This window comes from Lepidothrix coronata, unplaced genomic scaffold (genome assembly GCF_001604755.1).
Source record: "Lepidothrix coronata isolate B3197 unplaced genomic scaffold, Lepidothrix_coronata-1.0 Scaffold56, whole genome shotgun sequence".
Taxonomy (NCBI): Eukaryota; Metazoa; Chordata; class Aves; order Passeriformes; family Pipridae; genus Lepidothrix; species Lepidothrix coronata.
In genome coordinates, this window is record NW_016690236.1 from 2,474,594 (window position 1) to 2,490,667 (window position 16,074).

Consider the following 16,074-nt stretch of genomic DNA (forward strand, 5'->3'; position numbering starts at 1 on the left):
GGACAAAAAAAGGAAGTTTATTGTGGGATAGGGGTTTATAAGGCTTTTAGGAGGGTCAAAAGGGAACCAATTACAGGTTCAGGGTCATACAGAAAAAAACAATCAGGTAAGGAGTTAACAGCCAATGGGAAGGGGTTAACAAGGACCAATGAGAAACACCTCAGGACATCTTCCCAGGACACTCCTGTATGGGAGACAATAGTCCTTCACAGGGGGTGTCCGGGGAAAAAGGGGCAATGACTTTGCAGAAAAGCAAAAGCCATTTTAAAATCTGTTTAAACCACCTTAAAAACTTCTGTTTCTATAACATTCGAGCTGTTTTCTTCTTTTTCTTCACTAGTCCATCTCTGACAGGACTTCTTCCATCCTACATATGGCAAATCCATTGCCACATGGCAACATGGGCTTCCTTTTCTGTTCCTTTTTTATAATAGAACAACTGTCTGTTCTTAGAAAATATTGATACTGAGAATACATTTTAACTGCTAATTTATCTTTTATCCGTTATTTATCCACTGTTAAGAAATTACAGAGAACACTTTATATTTTAAAAATAACAAAACTACATGCAGTCTATTTACTAATTTGGTGGAAGAGGAGTAGACTGCAATGGAAGACTGCTCAGCCTCCCTGTGGATAGCTGTGGAGAGGTGAAGAGGTGTTGGGCAGGGCAGGAAGGCTGTTATGTTACTGCAGGAAAGAGGGAGGATGAGGTCTGAACAAGTCTGGGACCAGGTTTCCTCTTACAAAAACCACTAATCTCACCTCTTTAAAACGTCTGTCTTCATCTGCATTAAAACCAACAACATTTTAGTTTTAATGAAAAATCTTATCAAAGAACATTTCTTCCCTTGGCTCTTTCTGTTTTACTAACTTGAATCTTTAGACTCAGATCATAAATCTTGATTTATGTTCGACAATTTATGATTTTAAATGAAATCTATCTTATATAGGAAATCAGAACGTCAGTCTATGTACCATTTAAAACTCCAAATTAGGCTTGTAAGTGCTGTGATTTTCAGTATATGTCATGCAGCCCTATGTGCACTGTGAACACTTAATAGCAAGAAAGGAAAATCATATACTAATGTATTTACTTTTAAAAAGTTGAAAAAGAATTTAACAAAAGCTGATTACTAATCATGTGACTTCCATATTTTATTACATATCTAAAGCTTATATATAGAGAAAAAAGAGTCAAGCATTTTTATTATATTTTTGCAGTGATAAATGAACGTTGAGTATTTATTCTAAATTTCTCTGCTATGCCAAGGGAAAAACCAAACCAAACCAAAAAAAGTCCAGCTTTTGCTAGTACAAAATCAGAAATGGCACTGTCAGACTTGACAGCATGGAGCAGTAGCAAATACATTTATTGATATAAATTCCTAAGTGGAATATAGAAACAAGAATTACACTTAATGTAAAAAAATACATCATCTTGATTTTGACTAAGAAGCACACTGAGAGATGCACTTCTCCAGCACTGCTAATGCAGTTCTGTGATTTTCTTGCTTGTTTTTTTACGCAGGTGATTTATGCTGCCTGAAGGCAAGTAAGCTTCAGAAGTTCTCCAGTTATAAAAATATATTTCAATTCAATTGTGTTGCATGTAATGAAGACAATTAGTCCGAATTCTGGATAGGAAGACAGGGAAACTGCAGTTGTGAAAATAGTTTTTTTAACACACAAGAAATAGCTAAGATAAAAGTCATGCAAAGAATAAGTGTGCCATTGTGGCTCATAAGGAATATGTTCTGCCTAGTGTAGTAGAGCAGTACTAAGTCTTTTTCACCATCTACATCACTGTGAAGCCTCACAGGATTTTTGGCCCGCTGACTTATCTGATAGAACTGGTGTACAAAGGGGTCCACAGGAGTGAATGCAAGGTCAGTTTGTTGATACAACGTTATGTGACTGCAGAAAGACTTTTGCAGCACAGGCAGGAATGTGTTTCCTTGGAAGGGGAAGGCTGCTTTTGAAATTAAAATAGTCTTTTCAGTTTTTGTGTATTTCATGTGTTAAGGAGAACATAATGCTCAAGCTGTAGACCAACAGAACAAATTTCCACAAGGAAAGCAAAAAAGGCAAATTGTAAATAATTTTCAATATCTACCTTACATTTCAAAATAATTACTCATTTTCTTACGTTATGGTCCTGTATGAAAAGTATTGTGAACTTTTCAGATTCTGGCACACATGTGAACACAGATGCATTTCCCTTCAGTCCAACAGAGCATTCCTAGCAACCTATTGGCGTGTGTAGTGCTCAAAGGATGAGATCCTCCTAATGAAATGTAGATGGTCTTTCTCCAGAAAAACGTAGCTAAACAAGTTTTGATATATATTTTTCACTGTTAAAGAATTTCTCCTCTGCATGGATTATAGTATTTTCCATAAGGTTAATAATAAAGGCTGTGCTTGCTCTGGTATTCACTGTCAAAAACAGACTATTGAAGTAACGAATGAGGTTCACTTCCTCAGAATGTGTAAATGTCCCAATTTACAGTTAAACTTTCAACAGCTGAAAGACAATACCATTGACATGTATCTGGCACTAGTTACTCAGGTTTATTTTTTCCTGGAAAGCAGTTTAGGGCGACAGAGTGGCGTCCGGGTTTCCCAGGTTGTTGTGCTGACAAACTGCAGTGGTGGTAAAGGCAGGGAGTCTGACAAAATCTCATTAATCATTTTAAATTAAATCCAACATTCCTCTCCAACACTGCCAAGAAGAAAGCTAACTTTTACAAATGAATACTCTCTCTGAAAAGAACTGTTATCCTGACCATGTTGCTTTCACATAAATAAGCTTGATTTTTTTTTAGGTACACATACTCTATTAATAAGCAGCATTTTTAAGCTTAAAGAATAATGCATTTGTTGCATTATTAGGAATCTGAAAAATACTTTTTGCTCATTTTCTGTATTAGATACTATGAGTGAACCACATAGCTGAAAATTAGAGCCTCTTCCTTCTTTCAATGAATTGCAGTTTTTTGCTTTTGTAAAATTGTAAATACAGAAAGTTCCTTTTTAATTTAAGTAAAACGGAAACGGAAATATTCTATGTAAAGATTTTCTAATCCATCTTTTCTCTAAGCCTATTTATATGAGTAAGAAAGGAAAACTGCAAATCTACTAACATTATGCCAGCAAAAACAGAGGTGATGAAGGAGCAATGTGATCTCTTTTAAGTTTTTTACATACACATTTCTGAAACCAATCCTAGCTATTTGGGCATGATTTAATTGTGCATATTGTATTGCAAGTCTGAACTTTAACATCTGATAAATAATATGAGAATATCATCTAAAACTTTATCCTATTAAAATCATTATTACATGTAGATTATAAAAGTTTGGATATTATTTCTCTTTAAGGCAAAATGAAACCATAACGTGCCTATGGGAGACACAGGAAATACTTTAAGTCTGTTCTTTTTCCATTTTAATAGTGCTTTTGAGCTTTGTTACTCAAAAGGGCAGATCTTACAATGGCAGAGAACAAGTCATCAGCCTTAATGTTTATGAGATCTGATACAACCATGAAATACTTGAAAAAAATCTCCATCCAATAGAAGTCAAGTAAATGTGACTTTTCTAAATACTTATTATTGTTATTTTGACATTTTAACATGATCAAGTAGGTATACCTCAATTTTGTTTAAGTACTTAAAATAATTTAATACTTGTTTTCCAAAAACAGAAATATAAACAAATAGTGAACAATGACATCCTTACACAGAAAACAAAATTATTACCACTTCAAAAAAGAGCAATTCCTGTTGGCAATTTTTATCTAAAGAACATTAATAAACTGCAGAATACTGAAGAGGAAACAGTAACATTTATTTGCCCAGCTAGTCAGTTTATTTTCCTAAAGCTGTATTTTTGAACTGTTTATAGTTTTTCTTTTTCCAATGTGGAGGGTGAAAGGGAAAGGTTGAACAGAACAAATTGAAACTTTTTTTCTGAATGCGATATTCTTGCTCACTTCAAAATTGACAGACATATCTCTAACTTACATTTGTTTGGGCTTTTGTATGTTGAAGTTTAAATTTAATTTAAATTTTAAAAAGTCAAAGATGTATAAACGTGTTGTTTAGAGTTTGAATGGAAAGTATTCTAGACCCAAATAGAGTCTGAGAAAATGTATAATATCAGATACTGCCTATAACTACCATATGAATAGGCAACATATGCTGTATTCCTTCAATAAATGCAATGAGAGTCTGAGAATTTAATACATGCAACAATGAGCTCTATTTGTGCGACACTTTACATGGACACAGGCAGACACACTTCCCCTACATGAACACAGAACAGTTGTCCTTCTGTCACATCTGTATATACTGAAGTTAGCAAAATTTCAGAAATGGTTATTCAGAACGATTCCAGTGTCTTTTAGGACCAGAATAGCCAGTGTTTGCGGGGCAATAGGCTGCAGGCTCATTTCTTCCTTCGGTGCTGTGTACAGTCTGTACACTCAGCATTAAGGCAACACCACATGGCCAAAGTTCAAAGGACATGCAGTGGTGGAATCACAATAGCTTGGGAATCTTTGCAGTTATAGGTTGATCATGCTCATGTAATCAGGCATGGAATCCTCTACCTAAGTCTTCTGAAGTGCTTGATCAAGTAGCTATTTCCACATCAAATCATTTAGTGACACCTGGATCAATTAAGTATCTATCATTATTTTCTTTTGCAATGTGCATTGAAGAAGACACTGCCCAAAACTCAGTTTTGTAAAGGGTTTTTGGAGGATGACTAAGAGAATTTTTTTCACTTTGTAAGAGTACTATTATACCTGCTTATGACTAATTTTTTCTTTTAAGACAGAAAATCGCCTAATTTCACATAAGGTCCAGATTATTAAAATGCAAAAAATTACTTCTGAGCCATCCTGGAAAAAGACTCCAACTGGAAAGAAAAAAAAAAAGGACAGAAGAAATATCTATATTCATTCTTTGTTTCTTGGTTGCCTCTGAGGGAATTCACACTTCGCATGTTGTGTTTGCTACTTCCTGTTCAGCTCTGAGCTAGAAACATAATGTACGACATGAGTTGGGCACTAATCATCTAACACTGTTCGAAATCCTATTGGGAAGATCAGATGTGGTTATCTGTATGCCATTACGGTTTTGTTTCCTTTTCCCTTGGACTTGTCCTATGGAAATTTTAATCATATCACCCTGTTTCTAATTTATCTTCTTGGCTGCTACACTGGCCTTGAAGCTTTCTAAACCTTGCTAATAGACGCATTCATCTACTCCAGAAAAAAACCATGTTCTATCTACCTGGAGGCTTTGTTTTGTATCAGGGTAAATGGAAATTAAGAGAAATGCAGACTAACAATTCATGCTCTCTTATCAGTGCAAAATCAAAACCAGTATCACTAATGCCAACTTAAATACAAGTCAGAAAAGAATTAAGCCTTCCTCTGCATTTATGGTTTGAGAAGAAAACATCTCCTAATAAGAATAGTTTTAACTTCAAAATTCACTGCATTCTTCTTATTACATATATAACTTCTGAGGAGTGTTTTCTAGAAAACTGTATTCTGCAGTGTCCACTTAAGATCACTTTAAGGAGCCCAGGAGACACTTGTCCTTTATTGTTGGCTTTACAGGTTATGTTAAAAGTTTTCCCACTTGTTTAGTTTTTTTTTAATTTATTTTTCTAATACAGGAGCAGAAACCCGTGCCTTAAACAAAGCTCCCCACCAAACCACACACTCTTTATTTGTGCTTAAGATTAATTGACTGACCACTGCAGAACACATCCTTGGACTTCTTGAAATACATGAAACAAAACAGGGTGAAGAGTAGTTATCCTGAGAGAGGCAAGTGATACTGTAAACCTGTCTGGAAGACAGCTGCTATACTGCTGGCTCCTGGCTTTGTGTGTGTATGCTACATAAATACAAATGGCATTTACACTTGATTAAAGGTAATATAATAAAAAAGTACAACTTTTTCTGTGTGCATTTTTATATGTGGACCAGAGCTATAAACAAAATGTACTAAACACTTGAAATAGCAGCAATAGCTACATTTTTTCTTCCTGTCATTTAGGCAGCCCTTATGTGGACTGTCATTGCCATGATTATTCTCACTTCTAAATAAAATATAACACTCCCTATGTACCAAATGGAAAGCAGCAGCGTAGGCAAAGTGTGTGCCTATGAGGAGTATGCATTCAGTTCCTGGCTCTGCCATGGGCTTTCTACATAGAAGATCAGATTAATCTGATAAATTAATGAACTAAGAATGCCTTCCCACCTCACCTCATGGTGTGGTAGGAAAAAAGAATAAATGTACTTGTTGCCATGATGAATCCAGATGCTACTGATAGCTGAATATTATGTAAACAAACCTAATGAAAAACAGCTCTTATTTTAACTATGTTATGTCAATTTAAGAAAAGCCCTGCTCTGTGAGTTGTCTGAACAAACACCAGGCAAAACCTCAATTCCTGCACATGCATAGCAGTTGCACTGCTAATATTCTACATACTTCAGACACAACCTGACCTAAGTAATTTTTGAAGTATTTCCATAAATCTAGAACTGTTTAAAAAGCTAGCTATATGACTGATTTCAAAAGTAACTCAGTATCTGACTCTGAAACGGCTCTTGAATTCTGCACAGTCACTGCTCTAATCTTGCACAGTCAGTTTTTAACAGCTTTAGCAATGAGCCATCTGGTATGTATTTGCCCAGGCATTTCCATCATTGACACTTCTAGACTGAGGGAACCAGCTGAAAGCAGCAACACGTTAGTAGCCCCCACTACTTTTCCTGCTTGGATTTCTCCTTGCTTACTGTGCTGAATAAGTGATTGTAGTTGCCCTGTTTCCCAAAAACTAGTGTCTGCAAAATAGGTTATATATGTAAATTATGTAAAACTCTCTGTACACTGCATTATTTCCCTTGGCAATCCCTGTATGACATCAGGGTTCATCTAAAATAGAGCCTGTAATCTTTAAAACTGAGTGAATAGCAGATTGGCAATATGCTAATTCAAGTTAGTAAATATAGTATAAAATACCAGCCTAGATATTTTACAGGTGTTGTCATCTCCTAGAATAAACTTTATTGTAGTACTCAGACTAATGTTTCTCTAAGTTATGCATCTGAGGTAGTCAGCATTGTAAAAAAAAAATGCAAACAAAAGTACAACACTATTTTAAGAGATAAGAGGAGAAATTTTAGTTAAAATATTTCACAATAAAATAATTATGCTTATAAATCTCTTCAGTTAAATATATACACATTACACAGTATCCTAAAAAGAATGAACTTATTAAAGTTTCAAGCAGATCTAACGCACAAATTCACCACTTTGTCAGCTTAGACTGTAATGTCAGTTTAACATTCGTAAATGGTTGTGTCAGACTAATGGCATTGTTTTGTGCAAAACTGAAAAAAATTATGAAAACCAAGTCCTTCCATTCCCATAGTAAATAGATAGAAAAGGTAGTTTACACATACACACACTTACACACACAAACTTTGATTGCATACAGAGGTTAGAATGACCAGCACTAAAATAACCCCCATCTCTACAAAATAATTAATGTCTTGAATTGACGTAATGTTTGAAAATTACAAATTTTAAGTGCTAGCAAATTGTGCTTTTAGGCAGCCACGTGGCCAATAAGGTAGATGTTGTCATAAAGGTGCCCTACAAAATCTTCACTAATATTCTGTGCAGCTCGTCGCGTATTTCGGATGAATTCCCTCTTTGACATTTTGTTCTTCACGTGAGGGCTTGTTAGATCAATTGAAAGTAGAATCAAAGAGTAACACAGTACATAAACTGCATCTAGACAAGAGAGAATAAATAAAAAAAAGTTTAAAGAAGAAATTGTGATCATTAAAAATATTGTTTCCTCTCTAAGAACCTTATGGTCTTCATCATCTGGGCTCATAATTTTGTTTACATATATGTATGTATATATATACATATATAACAACTCAAAGGGGTATCCCAGTGAAATGAAATTGAATACAGAAACTTTCAAAGTAATAATGTCAGCAGGTTGCCAAATGAGAATTCACAAATCTCTTAATATTTCTACATAATCCAAAACTCACTAAGGGCTTTATTCATGTTCATTTAAACAGCTTCTTGAAGATTTTGTGAACTAAAGCCAATATCCTGCAAAAGCTTATCTTTACAAAAGTAAGCAGTTCCACTGCTGAAAGCTGCCTCCCCCCAACAAATTAGAAATGCTTGTTAACTTCGATGAGGCCCAAAATTCCCTTTCATTTCTGTGAGACTATCCACAAGGTAAAATGCTAAGTGTGTAAGACTTCGCAAGAGGAAACTCAGAGACAGTAAAAAACTCAATTAAAAAGCTGAAGCACAGACAAAAGTGAAGGAAAGATAACATGGAAATAAACTCTATTAATCAGCTAAAAAAAGAATCTGTATATTTGGGTTTTATTATTTTGTTTTTTTTTTTTTTTAAACCCAACTGGAATTATGACTGTATACTGAACCATGTTTGTACTTTCAGAAATATGTGTTTAGGTGCCGATTTTAAAGCTATCAGAAACAGTAGTATCATCCAGAAACAAAAAGACTGATCCACAAAATCAAAGCTCATTTTTGCTTACCAGGACTAAGGCCAAGTTCTCTCATCAAATCAGGATTACAAGCACAGAATCTGTGAGAGAATTTTGTTATGAGAGTTTCAAGGTACTCCCCACGCTCCTCAGGAGCATGAATGTGTCTGAAGAACTCTCTCAGTGCATTTGGCAAGAACTGATTTCTGAAGTTGTGCAGCGTCACAAGGTCATCCAAAACATCTCGCCTGGTAGAATGAAAACTCACATTATTAGAGAAGTTTCTTTTAACTGTTGAAATATGAAAATGTAGGTTTTAAAAAAAACCCTGAAAGCTCTAGAACAGTAGGATCTTTGTTTTCTGCTGAAAGGCAAAATCATCACTAAAAGCACAAAGATAATATCTACACATGTTTTTCACTTATATAGTAGCCAAATACTATAAAAATATACATTAATCAGAACTGAAAATTTCTTTATATGTATATTCAATCAGTCTACATGGAGGCTTTGCTTCCTTTAAACTGTGACAAAGCCATTAAAAAAGACAGTAAAGGGAATAAATTCACGTGTCACACATTTGGGTGCCTAAGTAGAAGCTGCTATAGGAGTGTCTTGTTAAAATCAGACTTCAGCTAGACCTTTCAGTACTAAGATGGGAGTTTCAACGTTAGAAAACTGGTTTTTATTTTTAGTGTCTGAATACACTGTTTATGAAGGGAAGATGAATGGCAGTAGTTGCTAATATTAACTTGCAATCTCATCCACTAAATGGTTTTGTGTATTTTCTATTGACTAAAAGATTGATAATCTGAAGTTTTACAGCGCAGGACTGTCAGTGGTGATAACACTACAGAATAACTCCTTTTATTCCTTTAGTAGTACAAGTTCAAGAGTATGACAAGCAGGAGGGGATTCCTGCTAGGAAGAACAGAAGGACAGCAGCATTTCTATTTAGATGCCTTTATTATTCTCCTTCTCTTTCAACTTCTGTTGAAAGTGCTGGTGCTCCTCTTTCCTCATACCGTCCCACTCCAACCTGATGGCATAAGAAAGTACTGTAGAGACAGAAGAGCACACTACAGCAGGGAGACTGTTCCTTACTGCAGCTCATGATGCCTCTAAGAGGATGCACCACTGCATCTTAGGAGGTGTTTGTGACTTGCAGTTGAGAAATATCAGACAATCAAATAATGGTTAGGTGATTCAAAATTAGTTAAAAATCTATCAACCCTTGGTAAAGTGATAACTAATTTTTCTGACTAATATCCATACTAGATAGGGAAAAAAAACCCCTCCAGTCAAAAAAAGTAGCAAAATATCTATAAAATCTGAATGTTAAACAGTGCAAAGACTATCCTGCGCAGTTTAAATGCTCACCATAACTTCAAAACAATTTATGCCCAGAACTGCAAAAATGCAGGAAAATCCCAGGATGTGAGACTAATTGTTATAGGTGGTATTTTTGAGGGTCCTTATAACGTGTTACAGTCACATAAATACTTAAACTGAATAACTGTTCAGATTTAGCAGCATCATTTAGTTGCATTTTCTTGCCTTTTTACACCTTTAAAATTGCATCACTACAAACAAAATACTGTTGAATGGTGCTATACATTGAAAATTCATAGAAAATGTTTTAAGAGAAATTCAAATTACCTTTCATCAAGGTAGATTCTCAGCTTCTTCCAATTTAGTGTTCTCGTGCAAAAGATAAACTTAGCTATTTCTTTTGGTGAATCGTCTAATATGCCTTTGGACATAAAGTAGTTGACTCCCTGAGATAAAATACATGTACATATAAATTTGTTTAATCTTCATAATGTATTTGGGAACAAGTATTGTACTTCACAATGTAGGAATGTCATCCTACTAATTAGTTGGGTTGTTTTTCAGAATGATCCCTCCTCCTCTAAATCACATTTCAACATGCACAATACACTCTAAAATTATAAATCAAATGCAAAGAAACAATTTATTGTTATGGTTGAGATTTTACATTCAGTCTTAGTAGGAAATTTTAAATTATGAACCCTATAATGAGAATGATGGTTATTTAATAATTTCTTTACAGTGTAGATGAGTATTTTTATTTTCATACTTTGTAATAGTATTTAAAATGCTGCAGGGACCATAATGTTAATTTCATAACTTTTGTAAATAAGAAAATCTTAGCCATAATGTGTTTAGTCTTTTATATCTTCCATTAAAACAGTAATGTTCTCACACGTATACGATGTATCACATTCAAATAGATGCATTAAATGCATTTGTTTAAATGTGTAATAATGCAAATAAACACAAGCACGCTGATTTCAAAGCATAGGTAAATATCAACATATATAAATATGCATACACATAAATAAGAACACTATGCCTAACATAAAAATAGTTTAAAAACACAGAATTGTATATATTTCATATTCATATTATGATTTCCACAATTTTACACTTTTACAAGCACACATTTCTTGCAGAATAAACATGCCAAATTTAATTTTAAAGTATTTCAGTGATATTCAGGATTCTTTCTGGTCATTGAAATATCCCAAAGCATAAAAATATTTCCCTTATGATCTCAGAAACCAAAACCCAATTAATGGATTTAAAAAACATTCACATTTTTCAATAACAAAAATCTAAACCTGAGAATAACTAACCAACTTGTTCCAATTCAGTTTGGTAGGGGCTGAGAGCGGTTCTGAGCATTTGTTACAAGACTTAAGTACAATATATCTTGACTGTAGAATAACATTGAAATGCAGAACATGTAGGACAGTGCATTTCTGCACAGAACAGTGTACCAAGGGCACAACCTAAATCACCTTTAAAATACTTGTGAAATATTTTTTCATAAATCCGCTGATATCAGGCTTCCAAATACTTTGCAAGTTTGCCCTTTTAGTTTACATTACATCTATAAAGACGTAGGGGCAACCTGTCATTCAGTGCGTAAGCTAAACTTCCCAGTACTCTTCAATTTTGTGTCAAAAAGAAATAAAAGGACTGAGTGCAGGTTTGGAGCATTTTAAGAAGCAGATTTAGTAAAGCAAAGCCTCAGTTACATCAAGTAAAAAAAAAAAAAAGTAATTAGAAAATATGTTTAAGAACAAAAGCGAAAAGCCAAGAAACACCTGTAATATTAACTAGCTATTTTTACCACTCCATAATTTTTGCTTATATATTTATAGAAAATATCTGTTAATTGGTATATATTTATTTCATTTAAAAATGGTTTATAAAAATAAATCTTGCAATGTTAATAGAATTAATAGAATCTGTATTTAGGACTGTAATGAAGCATGTATTGCACTATAAATTCACATTTCAGTCCAAATTAGATCATATTTTTGTCCATAACATGGATGGACAACATAACGTTAAGTACTCTTTTGAATTAGAGTTAAATAAGAAACTAAAAATGGGAGATTAAAATGAACAACTGTGTATTAATTCCTCAAGAATTTTGGCAATTTATGTAAGATGAGCAGCAGAACATCTTTACATATATCCCAACTTAATGAGATTTACACTTTTGCTTCAGTAACAGGTATTTGCTTAAGGTAGTACCGACCGAAGCCTGGCGAGGAAGTCTGAGTAGCATTCCTGCCACAACGAACAAACACTTCTGCTACACTTCCAGGAAATACCTGGCATGTCATAGATGAGGCAGAATGAAAATAACACCTTCTTTAAGACAGACAATGGGTTGGTTTCTCTGTGACAGTAAATGCTGTATCCTCTTTCTCATGCACTAGATTGCAACTCAACATCCAATCTTCACCTGATAGGCTACGAGGTGTTTGCACAGCATTTTTATTCCCTGTCTCTAGTTCCCTCTTTCTCCCCCCACCACTTAATTCTTGATAATATCTTTCTCTGTGAATGCAGTCTCATTAATTTTCCTCAACTCCTTCACAAGTAAACAGAGTATAAATGATATTTACCACATGCCATCATTTTTAGTTGCTTTTTATTTCATTCTAAGCTATCAAAACCACTTTGCAACAGCAGAGACTTGATTTCTCTGTTAAGTCATGTCATTGAATCTGCTTTTTGTAGCACTGTAAATACTGCCTGGAAACTCTCTCAGAAACCACACTTCAAATAGATCTCTTTTGGTAGCTAGGGTGGTCACTTGTGGCATACAGACTAGCTGAAATAAGTAGTTCTACACACTATTAAAACCTACGCTAAGATTATTTATCAGTCAGCTGGCGATTCCCTTAGGAAACATTTGACTGCAGTCAGGTAGGCAGATCTGTGCCACTCTCTGCTGGGTCTGAAGAGGCCTTTTTAACACTTGGGAGACACTGAGGGATGAGCACATACAGTATGTTCTTTTAACTCTGATTCAGAACACTATAATGTTCTTAGCATTAGAGAATTAGGAGAGATGCCTCAAGGATGCCTTGCCTCTGTGGTAAGAATATTATCACTGAATTTCAGACAGCTCTGGATAAAATATCAACGTATGGAAGTGTTGATTTAAATTACATATGCAAATAACAATCATAATTATAGACTAATAGTAACAACAAAAGCCATTTGTTGTATTTCAGTATATTTTTTACAGTTGCTCCTTTTTTTCTATGCACACAATGCTTGTTTTCCCAACCTATTCTACTACAGCACTGACACTTCTTGCTTGCTTTTCTGCCTGTTTCCAAGAGCCTTTGCATTTGTTTATATCCATATAGGATACCTAAAATGGAAAACTTTTATTTTTCAGTATTGGTTTCATTTCTGAATTTATTTTCTTCGCTGCTAGGAGTACTTTCAGAACACTTCAGTACAGCAGTCAACATTAAAACTTTTGTAGTTGCTTTTGACACCTCTGTTTACATATGCATACAAAACAAACCAGACATATTCTAAGTTAATGGCACAGAAATTTTGGAATCAGTGTTTTTCTACATATATAAATAATTTCTCTTTTTTATATTCAAATGGAATTGTTTGCGAAGTCAGAGTAGGGAAACAATGAAGCTTTTTATCTAATGCCTACTTAAAGGTAGTGCAGGAAAATATATGACAAATACATTTGTCAATAAAGACAAATTTCACTTAATATTTCAAATTTCACATAAATGGCTTTACACATGCTGTATTTGTTTAGCTTAAGAGTTTTTAAAGGTAACTAAGGAAAACACTAGTAGCATCTTTACATAAACATTTTTAGATGGTTTATATTACTGCAAGTAATAAGTTTTTACATTTTGGTAGGATTACAGAAGTATCAACGAAGTGCTCATTTCTTTCTAGTCTGTACTGTATTTAAAAAAGGTGATTTTAATCACCAACAAAATTAAAACGTTTTTGAAGAAAAGCTGAGAAAATATATGAATTCAAGTTTAAATAATAGCTTAATTATTTAGTTAAATTCTTTGGAGATAGTGACTGTCATTTTATTCTGTATATAGAGTATCTAGCATAGCAGGGTGCCAATTTCTTATTGGGGATTCTAGGTAACACTAACATTATTAGTAAATAATAATTAGACATGTATGGTATTATTGCTCCCATTTTTCTAGGGAAATGCAGTATCTTTATATAGTTCAGGGTGCATCTTCTGGAAAAAATGCACAGTACAGATGAGATATTTTCTACTAGAAATTTTTAAGATTCTTTTACTAAGTAATGAATCAAGTAATTTGGTGACAAAGGTGGACACAATATATAACATACATTTCAGTGTCACTTTCACTGTATGTCTTTAAAATACAGTTTCAGTGATACAAACTTATGATGGCAGAAATTGCAAGTAGAACACAGAAATATTTTCCACATTACACAGAATCCATAACTAATAATTTACAAGATTAAACCTCTCTGACTTTAATGTAGAGTTTTCAAAAGGTTTGAGCTGTATGTTCCTTTCCAACTTTTTTGATAAATCACACAAAAGAACTTCTTCTCCCTATAGCATACACATAATTCTGGTAGTCTTCAGACAGATAAATCAATGCATCTAAAAATTGGATTGCTTAGTAAATGATAATGAAATAGGATAAGTTTCAAAAAAACCTGCTTAGAAATATACAGCATTGTAAACATTCCACCATCTACACACTATAATTAAAGTCTGGTAAGGTAGCTAAATACAAGTGGCGAATCATTTAAAATGAGGAAAAGGTCAGAAAAAACTGACCTCCCTGACAAAAACTAAGGGCAGTTGATAGTGAAGAAGACAATCAGAAGAGTGGAAAGCCAGGCTTAGCATAAGCACTGTCTTACTGAACTTTATTATTATGCTATATAAAGGAAATCACAACCTCATTAAAGACTGACAGGATGAAAAAAAAATAGATCTTTCCTGACCAAAAGATTTTATTTTGTACCTTCAGTTTCAATTTTAACTACATAGCATAGCTCCATATACTAAACTTAACAATATATTTTGCAGGGAGTTAGAAACTGGATACAAAACAGTGGGAAATAACTTCTGGTTGCTTACAAATTCTGAGTCATAAGCACATGAGATGAAATGACTACTGCATGAGAAATATTTCACATACACCATACACTCCCCTTAAAATAAAATACAGCAGCGACCATATAGGCAGATAAACAACGTAATATTCATACTCATGTGTTAATACTGACACTAAATTCCCCCCTCTCCAAAGAAACAACAAAAAACCAGGTTCCAAAATCTTGGCTACAATGGTGGCGCCATATGAAAAAAACCCAACAAAACCAATCAACCAATCAACCAACCAAACAAAAAAAACCCCAACCCAAACATGCACTGGAGGGGTTTTTTATGTGTAGTGTGATTAGGCACATCCTTTCAGCTGAATGTGAGCACTTGTTATGAATTATGCAAGCTCATGCACACAATCAACACATTAAGTTACAGCAGATATCACAACACCATGCACAAAACAATGGCTAACCAGAGAATCCTACCACAAAGTGTGTAGATGCTCTTCCCTACCCCGTGAGCCACCGCTAGCTCTGGAGCTGTTGCTGTGGAGCCTGGTTACCCACTTTCATGACATGGGCGGTGTCCTTTGGAGAATCTTGCTCCTGTGGCTGTAAGTATTCCTATTTTTATAGTAATTTGATCAGGTCTGTTATCAAATGTAAAGCAGAGTTTGGCAGGAAATTCGGAGACACAATTTGTAATAGTGGAACCTCATATCATATAGTCCAGTCACAGTGTCCTTATAATAATAATTCTGCCAATATCACAGTTGTAAACGATAAAAGCAATTGTTGAAACTCAGGCCCTGAATGATTCCTACCAGGCTATGGTGCTCCACAGGGAGAGAGGAACAGAGCCCTTAGGAGATACCCCGAGGTTCTCATCTCTCATTGAAGCAGACTGTTTGTACTACTATTGTACAATAAAACCATAATGAACCCATAAGAAGCAAGAGGAGCATAATAAAGTTAATACCTAACTTAGGTATACTATAAGTTAGCTCTAATCAGCAGATCTTAATTTCCTTTAAAAATAATGGATTTTTTTATTAAGTGCCTTTTGTGAAGGCT

General features: G+C 34.3%; 1 protein-coding gene across 4 annotated transcripts in view; it reads right to left on the bottom strand.

Moving 5' to 3' along the window:
• FBXO8 (F-box protein 8) overlaps positions 1–16,074 on the bottom strand; it is a 22,070-nt gene continuing 5,996 nt past the window's right edge. For all 4 annotated transcript variants that reach the window (XM_017816521.1, XM_017816519.1, XM_017816518.1 and 1 more), the window contains exons 4-6: positions 10,234–10,352; positions 8,626–8,822; positions 1–7,828 (exon numbers count right to left, since the gene is read on the bottom strand). In XM_017816521.1, coding sequence (XP_017672010.1) covers positions 7,641–7,828; positions 8,626–8,822; positions 10,234–10,352 — 504 coding nt within the window. In that variant the 3' untranslated portion in view covers positions 1–7,640. The remainder of the gene's footprint in view (positions 7,829–8,625; positions 8,823–10,233; positions 10,353–16,074) is intronic.